This window comes from Taudactylus pleione, unplaced genomic scaffold, assembly GCF_031769625.1.
Source record: "Taudactylus pleione unplaced genomic scaffold, aTauple2 ptg000408l, whole genome shotgun sequence".
Taxonomy (NCBI): Eukaryota; Metazoa; Chordata; class Amphibia; order Anura; family Myobatrachidae; genus Taudactylus; species Taudactylus pleione.
Window position 1 is genome coordinate 7,921,689 of NW_028284810.1, and position 17,837 is coordinate 7,939,525.

The following is a 17,837-nucleotide window of genomic DNA, read 5'->3' on the forward strand; positions in this document are numbered from 1 at the left end:
ACAAATGTTTTGCAATATGCATAATAACTTATAATGTGACTCAGCGGCATCAGCGCGCTCAGAAGGGAGCTGTCAAGAACCGCAGACCCCAGAGTCCTGGATGGGGAGTTAGATCCCGATGGCCGGTAAAGGGGCCATGGCACAGGTGGGAGGTGTACTGTAAGAATCAGTGGTGGAGATGAGCGTGACCCAATTACATACATACTAGTGCAGGAGACAAGGGGGGAGTTAAGAAGATATGCTGCCTCACAGAGTCGCTGAGGAAGGAAGACAAGGATGGAGCATAATAACAAGGGAGAACATTTTTTAAATAAACAGGAAAAAAACAGATAGAAGCAAAAAGATAAATGATAAATGGAGCCAGGAATGGATACACAATGCTATGATGTGAGGTTAGTGCCTGAAATTGGGAGGAGGAATGAGTAGAGAGAGGAGGAGTTGGGATTCATTAAAGGGAGGAGGGGGCACCAGTCCTTTATTTTGCCAGGGGCGCTCGGACCCCTAGATACACCCCTGTTTAGAAGTCCTCTTTCAAGCAGTGGAAGCGCATTCTCAGAAGTGACAAATCACATATTACCACCTAGCAATCTGACAATAATAGGCTTTTTAGTGTTTGTGAAAAGTGTTTTCTTTTCAGAAAATGATCATTGGAGCTGTACTGCCAAAGGGATATTGTTGCACATTTTAAGAAAACAGTCCATGTCAAGAAATATATATATATGAATTTCACATTTTAAACCATATTTACCATATTCTTTAGTCATTCCATTTCAATCAATCTCAAGTGCTTGCATAAGTAAAACAAAGTATTCCAATTGTCTTTATACAGTGCATCCGGAAAGTATTCACAGCGCTTCATTCTTTCCACATTTTGTTATGTTACAGCCTTATTCCAAAATGGAATAAATTCATTTTTGTCCTCAAAATTCTACTTTAAATACCCCATAATGACAACATGTAAAAAGTTTTTTTGAGATTTTTGCAAATTTTATGAAAAACAAACCACAAGAAATCATATGTACATAAGTATTCACAGCCTTTGCCATAAAGCTCAAAATTGAGCTCAAGTGCATCCTGTTTCCACTAATCATCCTTGAGATGTTTCTACAGCTTAATTGGAGTCCACCTGTGGTAAATTCAGTTGATTGGACATGATTTTGAAAGGCATAGACCTGTCTATATAAGGTCCCGCACTTGACAGTTCATGTCAGAGAACAAACCAAGCATGAAGTCCAAGGAATTGTCTGAAGACCTCCGAGACAGGATTGTCTCGAGGCACAAATCTGGGGAATGGTACAGAAAAATATCTGCTGCTTTGGAGGTCCCAATGAGCACAGTGGCCTCCATCATCCGTAAATGGAAGAAGTTCGGAACCACCAGGTGTCACGGTTGGAGTCTGAGAATTACCTGATTCAGGTGTTGAAGTGGATTCAGCGGAGACCGGCTTAACTGGAACCATGGTTGAGATAAATAGCTCTATTTGCAAAATAATTGTATAGCAGTGAGAACTGCCTTTGGTGATAAATGACAGGAACAGGAAACTTGTAACGTTGGAGTGAAACCAGTAGAAGGCTTGGACTTGGACTCCGGACTGGAGTAACGTGGACTGAGCTGGTGAACTTGGAACTTGACTCCGGACTGGAGCAATGTGAATTGAACTGATGAACTTGGTACTAGACTCCGGACTGGAGTAGTGTGAATTGACTTGGAATATCACTCCGGACTGGAGTATCGTGGAATGGACTTGGAATATCACTCTGGACTGGAGTATCGTGGAATGGACTTGGAATATCACTCCGGACTGGAGTATCGTGGAATGGACTTGGAATATCACTCCGGACTGGAGTATCGTGGAATGGACTTGGAATATCACTCTGGACTGGAGTATCGTGGAATGGACTTGGAATATCACTACGGACTGGAGTATCGTGCGCTGTGCTGGGAAGCACTGGTAGCACACAGGGAACTCAGGACCATAAGTCATGCAACAGCAATGGACATTATGCACTGGCCTGGGAACTAGTAGGATTTCTGGATGCTCCAGGTATATTCATGTAGCAGGATTACTGATAGAACTAGTCTGGGAACCAGCAGGATTTCCGGACGTGCCAGGTATCACAATCAGCAGGAGCCTGGAATACACTAGTACATGGATGAAGCACAAACAATACACCATGAGAAGTAACAAGATGTTCACGCCCAGAATGCTAACAGAGGAGGATGTATATACCCTGGCTCTGGCAGGAATTGGTGGATATGGTCAGGTGGTCTGGTATTAGCACTCTGAGTGGTGGAGGGCACAACATGCAGAGGGAGTAATCATCTCTGCAGTGCTGGGAGTCAGACCTACACCTGCAATTCCAATCAAGGCTAGCAGTGTTCACAGACAGAGGAGAGCCCAGGTGAACAATCACTGTGGAAAGGAGAGCACAGTCCAAATGCATACACAGAAGTGCTGCAGCCAGCGTGATCAGGACAGATCTCCCAGGCGGATTACACATACAGATCCACGGGACAGCTGACAGGGGTAAGTCTCAAGGCGAAAATCTAGCCAGGGCCATGACACCAGGACTCTTCCTAGAGTTGGCCGGCTGTCTAAACTGAGTGATCGGGGGAGAAGGGCCCTAGTCAGGGAGGTGACCAAGAACCCGATGGTCACTCTGTCAGAGCTACAGCATTCCTCTGTGGAGAGAGGAGAACCTTCCAGAAGGACAACCATCTCTGCAGCAATCCACCAATCAGGCCTGTATGGTAGAGTGGCCAGATGGAAGACACTTCTTAGTAAAAAGCACATGGCAGCCCGCCTGGAGTTTGCCAAAATGCACCTGAAGGACTCTCAGACCATGAGAAACAAAATTATCTGGTCTGATGAGACAAAGATTGAACTCTTTGGTGTGAATGCCAGGCGTTATGTTTGGAGGAAACCAGGCACTGCTCATCACCGGGTCAATACAATCCCTACAGTGAAGCATGGTGGTGGCAGCATCATGCTGTGGGGATGTTTTTCAGCGGCGGGAATTGGTAGACTAGTCAGGATAGAGGGAAAGATGAATGCAGCAATGTACAGAGACATCCTGGATGAAAACCTTCTCCAGAGCGCTCTTGACCTCAGACTGGGGCGACGGTTCATCTTTCAGCAGAACAATGACCTAAGCACACAGCCAAGATATCAAAGGAGTGGCTTCAAGACAACTCTGTGAATATCCTTGAGTGGCCCAGCCAGAGCCCAGACTTGAATCCAATTGAACATCTCTGGAGAGATCTGAAAATGGCTGTGCACCGAAGCTTCCCATCCAACCTGATGGAGCTTGAGAGGTGCTGCAAAGAGGAATGGATGAAACTGCCCAAAGATAGGTGTGCCAAGCTTGTGGCATCATATTCAAAAAGACTTGAGGCTGTAATTGCTGTCAAAGGTGCATCAACAAAGTATTGAGCAAAGGCTGTGAATACTTATATACATGTGATTTCTTAGGTTTTTTTTTTTTATTAAATTTGCAAAAAACTCAAAAAAACTTTTCACACGTTGTCATTATGGGGTATTATGTGTAGAATTTTGAGGACAAAAATGTATTTATTCCATTTTGGAATAAGGCTGTAACATAAACTGTGGAAAAAGTGAGGCGCTGTGAATACTTTCCAGATGCACTGTATATATATATATATATATATATATATAATTATATATATATATATATATTTATACAGTATATATATATATATATATATATACACACACATATACCACTTTTAGTCATAGGGGCCCCCAAGGACCTTAATCCAGCCCTGGCTTCGGGGTGTGGCCTGGAGCAGCTAGGAGAAGGGTGTGTTCAGCTGGCTCTCTCGCTAATATCCTTCTAAATATCCTGTTTTTGGAGGATTTTTCTTCCCTAAACTAATAATTATTTTGGGGCATCTTCCTCAGAACATTGGGGGTCCTGAGCTGGAATCCTGTTTGGTGATGCTTGTGATCTATCCCCATCTCCGTGTCCTCTCTATGTGGTGAGTGGTGTTCATATCTCTGGCTCCTGAGGCTATTTGGTGAGCTGCACTTACCTGAGGACTTTACACGGTTTCCTGAGCTCCAGAGTCTTGTCATCTGCCTTCCCTTTGGACCCTGTCTGCTTGCTGTGACATTTGGAGAGTGTTCAGCACGGACCGCCGCCATCTTGCTCGGGTGGTTCTCCTTGGCTGCTGCACAGGTCATCCTATTGCTCTGGTGCTCCTGGATTGGTGGAGTGTCTTTGCTGCAGGGGCTGTGCTGCTCCGCTGTCTCCGGCTCCAGCGATCGCCTGGTCTCTCCTGTGTGTCTGCTGTCTGCTACCTCCCGTCTGTCGGTCTCCCTGTGGCTGTATGCTGGTAAGTCCTGGTGGTGCGCTAGCCAGCACCATCTTGTCACTGATTCCTCTCCTGGTAATCTCCTGACTTGCTGGAACTCTTCCACTGGTGGCTGATTACCTCGGTGATGGCTGGCTCTCTGCAGCACATTATTCAGGCTATTAGTGCCTCTACTCTAAGGCTCCTTAATAAGCTTGAAGATATGGTAATTACATCTCTGAGTTCTGTAGCTGCTGACTGCATCTCCTCTACAACAGAGCAATTTCTGGACTTATTCTGCCAAAAGTCTGTTGACTTTTGAATCTGCTGCCCTTTTTTGGATATATCGATTCTGTTCTGGTTCTTCCGAAGATCCATTCTTTACTGTTCCCAGATGAGTTGAAGACTTGGGACTTATCCCTACAGTACTCCCTGCTTAGTTTATCCTTGGATGGAGAGGAACTTGCAGAATTTATTGCTACTATATTTCATGTTGTGTCTTTGGGGGGACGGAGACGGAACTATTTGTACGATCTCCCAAGAAGCCGAGGACTGGCCAGACTAAGATTAGTATTTTGTAGCCCAATATTTAGTTTGTAGTCTGTAAAATCTGTCTATTCTGGTTTATATATATATATTGGTACATTGTTAAGTATTTCATATGAATGTAACACCATTTCATTAAAATGTGGGACAGCCGGGCTGATCCTAGCTTAGGGTCATTAGTCTATTGCTCTCGTCAGTTGCATGGGTTTTTGTTATCCTGTACTTGTGTAGACGGTAGGGTGGTCTTTAGGTAGTTTAGTATAGTATGGGGGGGGGAGTAAGGGCAGGGCCGGCTCTAGGGGTGTTCGACCTGTGCGGTCGCCCAGGGGTGCCACCCATAGAGGGCGCACCCCTCCCCAACATCCCGATTTCAGTGGCCCGCAGGTGGTCAAATCGGGAGGTTAGGGACCCTTACCACTGCAGCTGTGTGGCGGTGCCGAACCCCCGGAGTGTGAATGGATGCTGCGCGCATGCGCTCGGCATCCATTCACTGACGGGAGAGGGCTGGGGGAAGCCCAGCCAGTGACGGAGGGCTGGGCTTTACCCCCAGCCTGACATTATTTGGAGGCGTGCCACACGGGCACACCTCTAAATAATGTCACTTAGGGGGCGTGGCCTATGGCAATTTCAGGGCGCAGATTACCGGGCCGGCACAGGGTGCTCAGACCCTCTGGAGCAAGCCCTGACTTAGGGATCCAGGTATGCCTAGGTTGGGGTTAGGTCACACAGGGTGGGGGGGTTATAGGGAGATTTGTTTTATGGGTTCTTTTATTTATTTGTTTATTTTTTTTTTTATGTGGTTGTGATATCTGGGCAGATGTGATAATTCGATAATGTTTTGACAGCATTTGATATATCCAAAAGTAGATGGGTATTTTTTTTATATTTTTTTGTGTACTCTTATCCGGTTATATGGGCCCGAAAGGCGCCTTCGGGCTCCTATTAGCTTCTGCTCATATGATTTGGACTATATTATATCTCCTGTTTTAATATATTATTTTAGTTAGTTTTGTACAATATCCTATGCCTTTATATATCGTCTGTGCGCTGATACCGCTTCTACCCGATGTATGATCGGGGGCTTGGCGGTAAATGACAGGGGCGTTATGCTCAGTGGAGCCGGCCGGGACTGAGCACTAGGCTGATGCGCTGCGGTCTCTAGCAGGTAGCACCGGAGGGGGAGATAATGCTCCCAGGCTCCGACTGATGAGATGTTTATACATCTTATCGGTAGTGCTTCCTGCTTCGCCTCAGTAGAGAGGCACAGCGGGAAGCGTTATAGTGGCACGTTAAGTGCCGCTATAATACATCTACCCCATTATGCCATTTTATGATTTCAAGGTGGAACTTAGAGGGGCAACTCCAGATCATAAAACAGAGCCAGAAACCAGCCAGTCACAGGTGAGTGGAGGATGACATCAAGACAGAGGTTTGTTGCAGGCTATAAAAGGTATTGGGTAGATGTATTATAGCAGCACTTAACGTGCCGCTATAACGCTTCCCACTTCGCTTCTTTACCGAGGCGAAGCAGGAAGCACTACCGATGAGATGTATGAACATCTCATCGGCCGGAGAGGGGGAGCGATAACTCCCTCCGGCGCTCCCCGCTGGAGACTGCAGCGCATCAGCCAAGTGCTGATGCACTGTGTTTCAGTTCCGGCCGGCTCCACTGAGCATGCGTAGGATCTTGCAAGTATCGCGAGGTCCCCGCGCGCAGTCTGGAGCTGGACGCCGCCGCAGCAGGGACAACGCTGTCCCTGCTGTGGGGATAGGGCAGCGCCAGGCTGTAGCTGTCGATAGCGGGCCGAATGGGCAGGCGATCTGACCATTCATACATGGCCCAGGCTAACGGCGCTGCTATCTTGCATAGCGCCCCTGTCATTTACCAGCCAAACCCCAATCATACATCGGTGAGAAGCGGTATCAGCGCACATAACGTGCGCTGATACCGCTTCTAAGCTTCATACATCTCCCCCATTGTACCTTGGTGCTCTGAGTACATTTTTGGAGATCAAATTAAATTTGAGAGCTGCACCGTGTTTTTTGCTGTTCCCCACAAGATACAACATTCGTATTGTGTTTAATGTAAGTTATTTTTATTTGCATCACATGTATTGTCTATTGTTATTGTAACCCTTTTATTATTACCATTTTGTTAAAAAAAGGGACAGATTTATCAAATCTTGGAGAGATAAAGTGTAAATATAAAGTACCAACCAATCAGTTCCTAACTGTCATTTTACAGGCTGTGCTAGAAAAATGACAGAAGCTGATTAGTTTTTACTTTATTTCTCTCCACTTTATCTCTCTCAAAGAATTAATAAATCTCAGTATCTGTGGCGTCCTTACCTGATATCGCACCTGGTGCGGGCCGGGAGGGGTATTCTTAACTGCGCGAGCCGGAAAACTAGGGGGCGTGGCCTCGCGAGTGGGGCGTAGCCCCGCAGGCCAAACCCCCGGGTTTTTTTAAACCGGGGGTGCTGGAGGTGCAGGCTGCCCCCGGGGACCAGCCTGTTTGAATTCCGGCTCCCTCACTGTGCTAGGACGTAATGCAGCACCCTGGCTCCTGTCACTGAGGGGGAGCCAGCACTTTGGTGTCACCCCTCAGCTGGTGACACCCGGTGTGGCCCACACCCCCCTTGTGACGCCAGTACTCAGTATTTCTTTCATTAGTCTATTTTAATATATGCTTTCGAACTATAGTCTTTGAAGATAATTGGATCGCTTAGGTTACCGAATAATTATTTTTGATATTGCATGTAGTATTGTGAGACTAATTACCGAAGAGTTAGTTGTGTCACAGATACTGCACAATTGTAAATAAAGAGATTTGGGGACCTGTGGACCTTTTACCTACCACAGGTAGTCACAGGCTATTGGTTATAGATGCTTAACTAGAGGCACGGGCATAACTAAATATTTGAAGTCCCCATAACAAAAGTTTGTAAGGACCCCTATGTACCACCTACAGGTCATCCATGCGCACAAGAGCCCCGAGGGAAGGCAGAAGGAGCCAGACAGGGGAGGAGGGATCCGAAAAGATCCCTCTTCGCAACCCGAACCTCCTTCTCATAGGGAAGGAGCGGGTTGCGAGCCCAGAGCAGAAGCATTCGCCATCTGAAGATGGCAAATGCTACCGCACTCATGCTCCAAAAATACTATATTATATTTTCGGAACTTGATGAACTCTGTCCCAATAATAGTGTATGGGGACAGCGGGCCATTCTGCAAGAGGAAGGTAAGTAGGAGATATCTGTGAAATCTCCTGTTTTACCTTCGTGATGAATGGCCCGATAACTTAATTTTTCCAACTTGCTTTTGTAAAAATTGAGTGATGATGAATAGGCACCTTAGAGTTTTGTAGAGACTTGTGTCTATTTTTTGGATACATATTTGCAAACTGGATTATTGCAAATGCATACATTTATGTATAGTGTTTTGAGTTACCATTTCCTTACATCTGGATAAGCAGAACAGGGCCGGTCAAGCATAGACCTAACATAGTAAAGGTGTGTTAGCTTAACAGTAACACATGTTGGAGGACCTGGGCAATGATCACAGTGAGAAAATATTGAGGGTCAGCAGCAGTGCCGCGTCTGATTGTCTGGTTGTGTATTGATGCCTCAAATCATTAGTGGTTATATCACATGAGGTAGCAGTAGTCTATAAGGATTACTTATTTGGCATTTCAGTTTGGACTACTGAAGGAATGAAAAATCCAATCGGATTTTTAAAGGGACGAATAGCATCACATGTAGTATTAGGACCACCATATCAGAAACGCCTTGAAGTTGCTGATAGCTTAGCCATATATTTGTAATTATATGTAGACTGAGATCTCTGCATTACTACTATCACATAGCATGTAAATCTAATTTTCTGGTCCATTATAGTATGCTGGGGAAATTCTGTGTCATTTCTTGTATAGATTAGCCCCTCCCTTGCAATCACATGTAATGGACCACTGGGGCAAACGCAGAATTTCTAGAAGGGGGTTTCCAAATGCTTGATTTTAGGATTTTAGAGTGAGTGTGGCCAGTCCATGAAGAGGGTATATTTAGCACATATCCAGCTGTAATATGCTCCATACAAAGTGTAGTGTGTGTCATAATTCCAGCATATACAGGACCAGTGATCACAGTAAGCTATTACATGCGGAAGTAGGGCCATCCTGCCTGAGCTGAATGTATTTATTTTAGATGTGGGCACCATTCCAGACTATTGGAGCAAGTCCGGGAGCCTGGGCGAGCAGCAGAAGAACCTAGCACTGCCCTGGACATATATGTACATATTGGGCTCTATAGCAGTGCATCCCTAACAGTGCATGTTTTCCAGATCTCCTAGTTGGTGCACAGGTTATTTAATACTGGCTGATACATGTTAAAAGATCCACAGGTGGTGTTCATTATTTAATTTGTGATACTGAGAAGAACATGCAGCACTAGTAAACTTCTATTATATTACTATTTCTAATGTGGTCATGGTGTGGGCTGGAGAGGGGGGTTTCCAGGCAGCCAGAAACCCCCCCTGCATTTGCCTATGAACCAATAGATCGATTTGAGCAACTTGACATTTTTGTATATCAAAATTTTTATAAAATACAATTAAACAACAAATTATGTGGCATTTGGACTCATTAATAACATTGTATAGTCACAGCAGGGCTGCCAACAGAAATTGTTGGGCCCGGGACTGACAAAATAGGAAGGCCCCCCTCTGGGGTCGAAGCTGTGGATAATGAAGTGGAGCTACAGTGGGGGTGGGGCATACAGTCAGGTGCATAAATATTGGGACATTGACAGAATTTTCATATTTTGGCCTCTATTCACCACCACAATGGCTTTGAAATGAAACAAACAAGATGTGCTTTAACTGCAGACTTTCAGATTTAATTTGAGGGTAATTACATCCAAATCAGGTGAACGGTGTAGGAATTACAACGGTTTCTATATGTGCCTCCCACTTTTTAAGGGGCCAAAAGTAATGGGACAAACTAAACAATTCTAAATCTAACTTTCACTTTTTAATACTTTGTTGCAAATCCTTTGCAGGCAATTACAGCCTGAAGTCTGGAACACACAGACATCACCAGACGCTGGGTTTCATCCCTGGTGATGCTCTGCCAGTCCTCTACTGCAAATGTCTTCAGTTCCTACTTGTTCTTGGGGCATTTTCCCTTCAGTTTTGTCTTCATCAAGTGAAATGGAATGGGTATGATATACCTCCGGCCGCGTGGATAGGTAAGTATAGATTAACCTAACCTAACCCCCCTAACCCTCCTTAGGGGTGCCTAACCCTAACTTCCCCCCCAAGTGCCTAACCCTAATCCCCCCTCTAAGTGCCTAACCCTAACCACCCCCTTCCCCGCTGCCTAAACCTAAGTCCCCCGGGGGGGTGCCTAACCCTAACCCTCCCTCCCCCTAGCCTAGCCCTAACCCTCCCAGGGGGGGTGCCTAACCCTAAGTCCCCCCCGGGAGCCCTAAACCTAACCCTCCCCCCCGCGGCTGTCCGCTTGCGGCGCCCGGCATCACTACGATCGTGATGCCGGGGGCGCCGGTCTCCCGGCGTCGGGGAAATGCGGGCGTCTACATCTAGACACCCGGCATTTCACCCATGCCGGGATAAGACAGTCGGGAAGCCGGCTGCCGGTATTTAGGCAGTCGGCTTCCCGATTGCTCAATCGGATTCATGTCAGGGGATTGACTTGGCCATTGCATAACATTCCACTTTTTAGCCTTAAAAAACTCTTTGGTTGCTTTTGCAGTATGCTTCTGCACTGTGAAGCGCCGTCCAATGAGTTCTGAAGCATTTGACTGAATATGAGCATATAATATTGCCCGAAACACTTCAGAATTCATTCTGCTGCTTTTGACAGCAGTCAGATCATCAATAAATACAAGGGAACCAGTTCCATTGGCAGCCATACATGCCCACGCCATGACACAACCACCACCATGCTTCACTGATGAGGTGGTATGTTTTGGATCATGAGCAGTTCCTTTCCTTCTCCATACTCTTTTCTTCCCATCACTCTGGTACAAGTTGATCTTTGTCTCATCTGTCCATTGGATGTTGTTCCAGAACTGTAATGGCTTTTTTAGATGTTGTTTGGCAAACTATAATCTGGTCTTCCTGTTTTTGTGGCTCACCAATGATTTACATCTTGCGGTGTACCCTCTATATTGACTCTTGTGAAGTCTTCTCTTGATTGTTGACTTTGACACATATACACCTACCTCCTGGAGAGTGTTCTGGATTTGGCCAACAGTTGTGAAGGGGTTTTTCTTCACCAGGGAAATAATTCTTCTGTCATCCACCACGGTTGTTTTCCGTCTTCCGGGTCTTTTGATGTTGCTGAGCTCTCCGGTGCGTTCTTTCTTTTTAAGAATGTTCCAAACAGTTGATTTGGTCACACCTAATGTTTTTGCTATCTCTCTGATGGGTTTGTTTTGATTTTTCAGCCTAATGATGGCTTGCTTCACTGATAGGGACAGCTCTTTGGATCTCATATTGAGAGTCGACAGCAACTGATTCAAAATGCAAATGTCACACCTAGAATCAACTCCAGACCTTTTACCTGCTTAATTGATAATGAAATAACGAGGGAATAGCCCACACCTGTCCATGAAATAGCTTTTGAGTTGATAGTCCCATTACTTTTGGCCCTTTAAAAAGTGGGAGGCACATATAGAAACCGTTGTAATTCCTACACCGTTCCACCTGATTTGGATGTAATTACTTTCAAATTAAATCTGAAGGTCTGCAGTTAAAGCACATCTTGTTTGTTTCATTTCAAAGCCATTGTGGTGGTGAATAGAGGCCAAAATATGAAAATTCTGTCAATGTCCCAATATTTATGCACCTGACTGTATATTGGTACATAAACCAGTTTTTAAAGAAATGACAATGTTTGGGCTGTGGCGGGGGGGGGGCGGGGGGGGTACTGTGTTATTGTGACATGTCAATCTATTATATAAATTATATGATACCCTAGCCCTGCCTCAGTCACCTCAGTATGGTATTTAAATACCCTCATGGCAGCTCCACCTCAGTCATGCACACGCACCAACCATCTCCCTCTCACACATATACACAGCCCTGCCCCAGCCACCTCCCTCTCACACACATATAACCCCAGTCACATCCATCCAGACATGCCTACTCTCCCGGGATGGTCGGGAGACCTGGAAAAGGAGGCAAATCTCTCAGTAGGCCGCCACCCCCTTTTCATACCCCCATGTACGCATACACAGTCACCGCAGTGGGGGATGACGTGATTCGTGACCCTGTCCCCTGCTTCACAATGCTGTTAATCTCGACACTTGGAAAAGGGGGTGGGGCCATGATGACGTAATCGCACAGCCACACCATTGCTCTGCCCTCAATATTTCATCACCTCCCCGCCACGCCCCCCTACTGCTGCGTCAGCTGCAGAAACGGGCCCTATCTCTGTCCGGGCCTAGGACAAGAGTACCGGCAGTACCCCGTGATGGCAGCCCTGGGTCTAAGTATTGTTACGTCTGATGTGCGTCAATACTATTTGTGAGCTGGACGCATCTTGAGATGTGCCCGACTGAATATATACACAGAAAATGAGTTTGCTTTTTACATGCATCTTTGCTCTACATACATTCTGAGCACACATGTCGACCTGTAAGTGATCCCTGAGGTCTATGGTAGAAGAACAGAGACATTATTTCCTGCAGAAAGATTTTCCAAGCTTTTTAATAGTTGTATTCAGTAAATATGTAACTATGTACTTATGAGTCAAATTCTTAAAATACTGTAGGACAGATAAGAAAAATGGTGCACAATTAGGGGCTTACAATGGGTTGTAACCCATAACAATCGGGTTGTGTGAATTTTTTAGTATTGCTTTGAAAATAAAAGCAATTGTATGGTTGCTATGGGTTACTGCCAGGGCATGCGTATCTCCCCCATACCTCACTTGTTGGGAGGCAGGAGACATAATATGTTTTTGTACAGTTTAGATATTTAAAGACGGGTCCTTATCGTCCGGTTCATCTTCGCTACTTGTAGATTCCTCACCGAATAAATCTGTACCTATGGAGTAAGAACTGTCCTTATCTTTTGATGCAATTTTCAGGTTGACGAGTGACGCGGTATCGCTCATACCAATAAGAATGGTCTTCCTGTCAGTAGCTAAGGACAGGCAGCAGATTTTGCTGTCAGGGGTGAATACAGAAACCACAGTTCCATTATCTAGGTTCCACAAGCTGACATCTCCTATGGGAAGACACATAAATCATTTTATACAATGCCTTCACCTGCTGGAAATGATCAATACAGGTATCTTGTAGCAACATTCTCAAGGAATAGGAGACGCCAACTGCTGAGGACTGGCCTACTTGGCACTTTATCCCACCCCCTCCATGCCCACGACAATTTACAATTTTGGGGGTGTTCAACATTTTTTTTTTCCTTTAAAACATAGGGCTTTCTAATGGTAGCACATTGCAATCAACATTTCTGTCAGAAATATAGGCAGATTTAGTAAATAAAAATGTACTTTTTCAATATTTATTTTAGATCTTTTTTTTCACTGTTTTTTACTTCCTCCCTGGTTTGTTCAACGGGTCTCCTAATTTACCAGCAGACAGGGATTGTGTTATCAATCTAAAAGCACCACTGAAATGTCATAGATCTATTAGTGCTAGGGAGGGTGGAGAGACAGGTCTCCCCTGCACTCTCCTGGGGAAAGTACTTGTGCTGTCACTGTCGTGATGTCACAGGATTACTTCTACACACAAATATGCAGTACATAGCATTTATCCTGAACATTACCAGTCTTATTTATTAAAAAGCATTGATAATGACGATGAGAGCTGTAAATATATAACTGTGATCCTTTCTTAGCAGATTACCCCATGCCAATTCTGTAGCAATTACATCAGATTGTAAGAGCTTTCACCATCTCTGGATTCCGAGATTGTTACTAACAATACTGTATATCAAATATGCCAGCGCTCTCTTCAGTGCTTGACTTTAAAATAGCAGGTCAGAATAAAGACGCCTCTCACTGCTCCACTAATTTAAATCTGTGGGGAGTCCTCCTGTAGTTAAAGTTTATAAAGATATAGCTTTGAGATAAAAACACCTGTCATTTTAGGGGTGTTATTCTAGGACATTAATGCCAGTTGTAGTAGTTTTGAGGTGCGTGATATGTAAGGAAAGAACTGCATTTTCCATGCCCTGAGCAGAACGTCATTGTACTACGTGACTGGTCTCCTGCTCTATGCAGTAAGAATTCTCGTCTGCTGTTCAGATTGTTAGCCGCACTTTGTTCCGTGAAAGTGTCTTTCTCCATCTTTCTGACGATCCTCCTTCTGTGGCCATAATTACACCCCACCCAAAGCACATAACCTTTGTTCCATATTGAAGGGCATAAAACATGTATGTAACATGCATCCACAGGAAAGAAAGTTCGTATATATACACATGGTTTCCGCCTGTCCTCACTCACCATCCTGTGTAGAATAGATTATGCACAGTGCTGGGCATACCTACCTGACAATAAGATTGCCCTTGATCCTCCTTCAATCATTTGTATTTTGCTGTTAACTGTAAGATTAAGGTTTTCATATCCTGGTATTATTTTGTGTTTGCGTCTGAAAGGATCCCAGACTTTAAGCCTATATCCATAAAAAAAAAAAGAAATTAGACATCAGTACGCCATGTAAAAGCCAAAAGGTATTAAGGGACCTATTTATTAAAGTATATCTGTGGCATATCAATTAAAAACACCCGTTTTTGGGTAATACCCACAATTATTACGTATCTCCTGTATGTATGAAGGGGGGGATCGCAACAGATATTTCTGATATCTGCCGCAATCCCACCATTTCCGACAGCAGCCTCAGCCCATATAGGTTACTAATGGGGGCTGCTGTGTTGCTGGATTTACCAAGCTAAGCAATGTAAAGCTCCTTTCGAGAAAAAAAATTGGGAGATGGATTCAAAGGAGGCAGTACTGTGATCGCATTACTTCTAATGGATCAATGGGAAGGGAGTCCTTGTCAGGCGACTCACTAATGGTACATCTGGGCGAATAAAAATTCCTTATTGCAGCAATAAGGAATCTTTATTTTTGAGGGCTGGCTGCAAATGGAAATATGATAAATGGTTCTCTGGTTTCCTTCCACACTTCAAAAACATACTGGTAAGTTAATTGGCTTCTGACAAAAACAATGAGCCCTAGTGTACATGTGTGCACCCAACATACTGCTGCTTGGTTTTTATTTGCTCAGCCTTTAAAATTGATAGGTAATTTAACTTTAGAGTATTTCATATAGTTTTAAAATCTGTATCAAGGCAGGAAACTACCCTGTATCTGTGTTTGTAGATTGTCCTCTCACAATTTGTTTATTTGATTGCTGACCCTTTGTTGTTTGGGGAGGGTGCTAGGGGAGGTGTAGAATCAGTTTGAGTACCTGGTTTTAGCCATACTTATTACTTAACTACAAGGCTGCTATAGCCGAGGCTGCATTTGCAAGAGTGCATAGATCTTAAGTGCTTAGTATAAAGTGTAATTAGAATTTTTAAATTGAAGTCGAAGTTATTCAGGAGTTAAACAAGAGGAGAACAGAAGGAGAAATTAACAAATCAACAATTCCTGCTATTGAGGGCTGTTTTTTTATCTACCACCACATTTCCACCATGCCTATGGATTGTGCCTACACCTGGATCCCCAATGCTGCCCGCATCCCTCCTGATCTCCCCATGCAATCTGCTTATCCACTCCAACTATGCCATACCGAGTGACGCAGCAAGATGACCCCACAAATGGACCATGGTTGCGGCCCCCAAATCTTGAGGTTTGGTGTAATTTTGCTCAACTCACTGTCTTTTCCATAGATGTTATATTACTGTGACCCTTGTATCCAGCCCATCTGTGTCACGCCTGTTTGTCTGCCCCCCTCCCCTTTAGAATGTAAGCTCTCACGAGCAGGGCCCTCTTCCCTCATGTGCTTCTCCTTCACTTAATTACACTTTAATTTACAACAGCACCCAACCCTTGGTTGCTGACACCATGCTGTTTATTTAAGTGCTATGTAGCAATGTATTAATCATGTATCTGTCCTGCATTGTTTGTATTGTTAATAACAGTTTTCTTGTGTGCTCATTTGTTTACGCAAATTGTAAGACGCTGCAGAACCCTTGTGGTGCCATATAAATAAAGGATAATAATAATAAAGGTAATATAGATTGCAAGCTTCACTGAGGAAGGGACTAAAGTGAATGATGAAAGTGCTAGTTAAAATGAGAGTTATGGTAAAACTTACCTTTGTTAACTCTCTTTCTTCGAAGTTCATAGGGCTCCACAGGGAGACCTTGGGGTGTAGGTGGTGGTTGAGGACCGGGCACCATGCAGTTAAAGCTTTCAGCTCCGAGGATGCATTGGTCCATCCCCCTATATCCCACACCAGAGCCAGGGGCACCTCAGTTCGTGACAAGCCAAAGCCCAGAGGAGGAGAAGAGAGAAGGAAGACTGGTACAAACAAAAATCACACTCTCACGGAGAAGGAGACGGGAAACCGGTGACCAGAAGCATTGTCCATATGAAGCCAGGTGCGTCAGGGTGGGTGCCCTGTGAACCCTATGGACTTCGAAGAAAGAGAGTTAACAAAGTTAAAATTTACCATAATTAATTTTCTTCTTCAGGGTTCATAGGGCTCCACAGGGAGACCTTTGGGATGTCCCAAAGCAGTCATTTAAGGGTGGGGACGCTCCTGTGCTGAGAAGAAAATCCGGCACCCAAATGAAGCATCCTTGAGAGGCAAATGTATCAAAGGCATAAAACCTCAGAAATGTATGGACAGATGACCACGTGGCCACCTTACAAAGCTGTTCAGCTGAGGCACCATGGCAAGCTGCCCACAAAGGATCCACAGAGCAAGTAGAATGAGCAGTAACAGTAGCCAGTTTAGGAAGGCCTGCCTGCGCGTAAGAATGTGAGATAGTCATGCAAAGCCATCTAGCTAATGTCTGTTTGTTGGCTGAAATCCATAGAGCACAAATAAGGAGTCTGATCTCCGAAGGGCACTGGTACAGGCCACTTATAGCCAGAGGGCACGGAGCACATCCAAGGAGGCCTCACCTGCCGATAGGTCTGGTGATTGAAATGCTGGGACTATAATTTGCTCATTAATGTGGCAACTAGTTACAACTTTTGTAAAAAAACCAGGGCAAGTCCTAAGCACAGAACTGTCTTGATGGAATATTAGAAATGGTGAGCAACAGGAGAGCACCCCTAAATCTGACATTCTTCTGGCGGACACCATAGCCAGAAGAAAAAGAGTTTTAGCTGTGAGCCACTTGAGTTCCACAGAATCCAGTGGTTCAAACTGAGGACCCTGGAGGGCACAAAGCACTACTGACAAATCCCATGGAGCCACTGGTCAGACAAAGGGAGGTTGTATTCGGATGACACTCTGGAGGAAAGTGTGGACATCCGGTAGTAGACCAAGTCTTTGCTGGAACCAAATGGATAGAGCAGAGACATGCACTTTCAGTGAGGCCAGGCGTAGTCCAAGGTCTAATCCAGCTTGAAGGAAGGCCATGACTCTGGAAATACTAAACACTTGGGGGTCATAGCTTCTGGTACGACACCATTAGAAATATGTATGCCACACTCTGTGGTAGATCCAAGCAGAGGCTGGCTTACACGCTCTAAGCATAGTTTTGACTACAGAGCTAGAGAATCCTTTGGACCTCAGGAGGGATGTCTCAAGAGCCACGCCATCAAAGACAGAAGACCCAGGTCCGGGTAAAGCCAAGGACCCTGAGACAACAGGTTTGGTCGCTGAGGCAGTAGGAATGGAGTGTCAATGGAGAGACTCCTAAGATCTGAGTACCAATGATGTCTGGGCCAAGCTGGAGCCACCAGCAGGACACTGCCGCCGTCTTGTTTGAACTTCTGAAGACCTCGAGAAAGAAGGGAGACTGGAGGGAATAGG

At 44.9% G+C, this 17,837-nt stretch overlaps 1 protein-coding gene across 2 annotated transcripts in view; it reads right to left on the reverse strand.

Annotated features, from left to right (window-relative positions):
- Positions 1–12,569: 12,569 nt before the first annotated feature.
- Positions 12,570–17,837, reverse strand: part of LOC148506305 (uncharacterized) — a 103,072-nt gene continuing 97,804 nt past the window's right edge. For both annotated transcript variants that reach the window (XM_088446970.1, XM_088446969.1), the window contains exons 30-31: positions 14,389–14,513; positions 12,570–13,107 (exon numbers count right to left, since the gene is read on the reverse strand). In XM_088446970.1, coding sequence (XP_088303096.1) covers positions 12,848–13,107; positions 14,389–14,513 — 385 coding nt within the window. In that variant the 3' untranslated portion in view covers positions 12,570–12,847. The remainder of the gene's footprint in view (positions 13,108–14,388; positions 14,514–17,837) is intronic.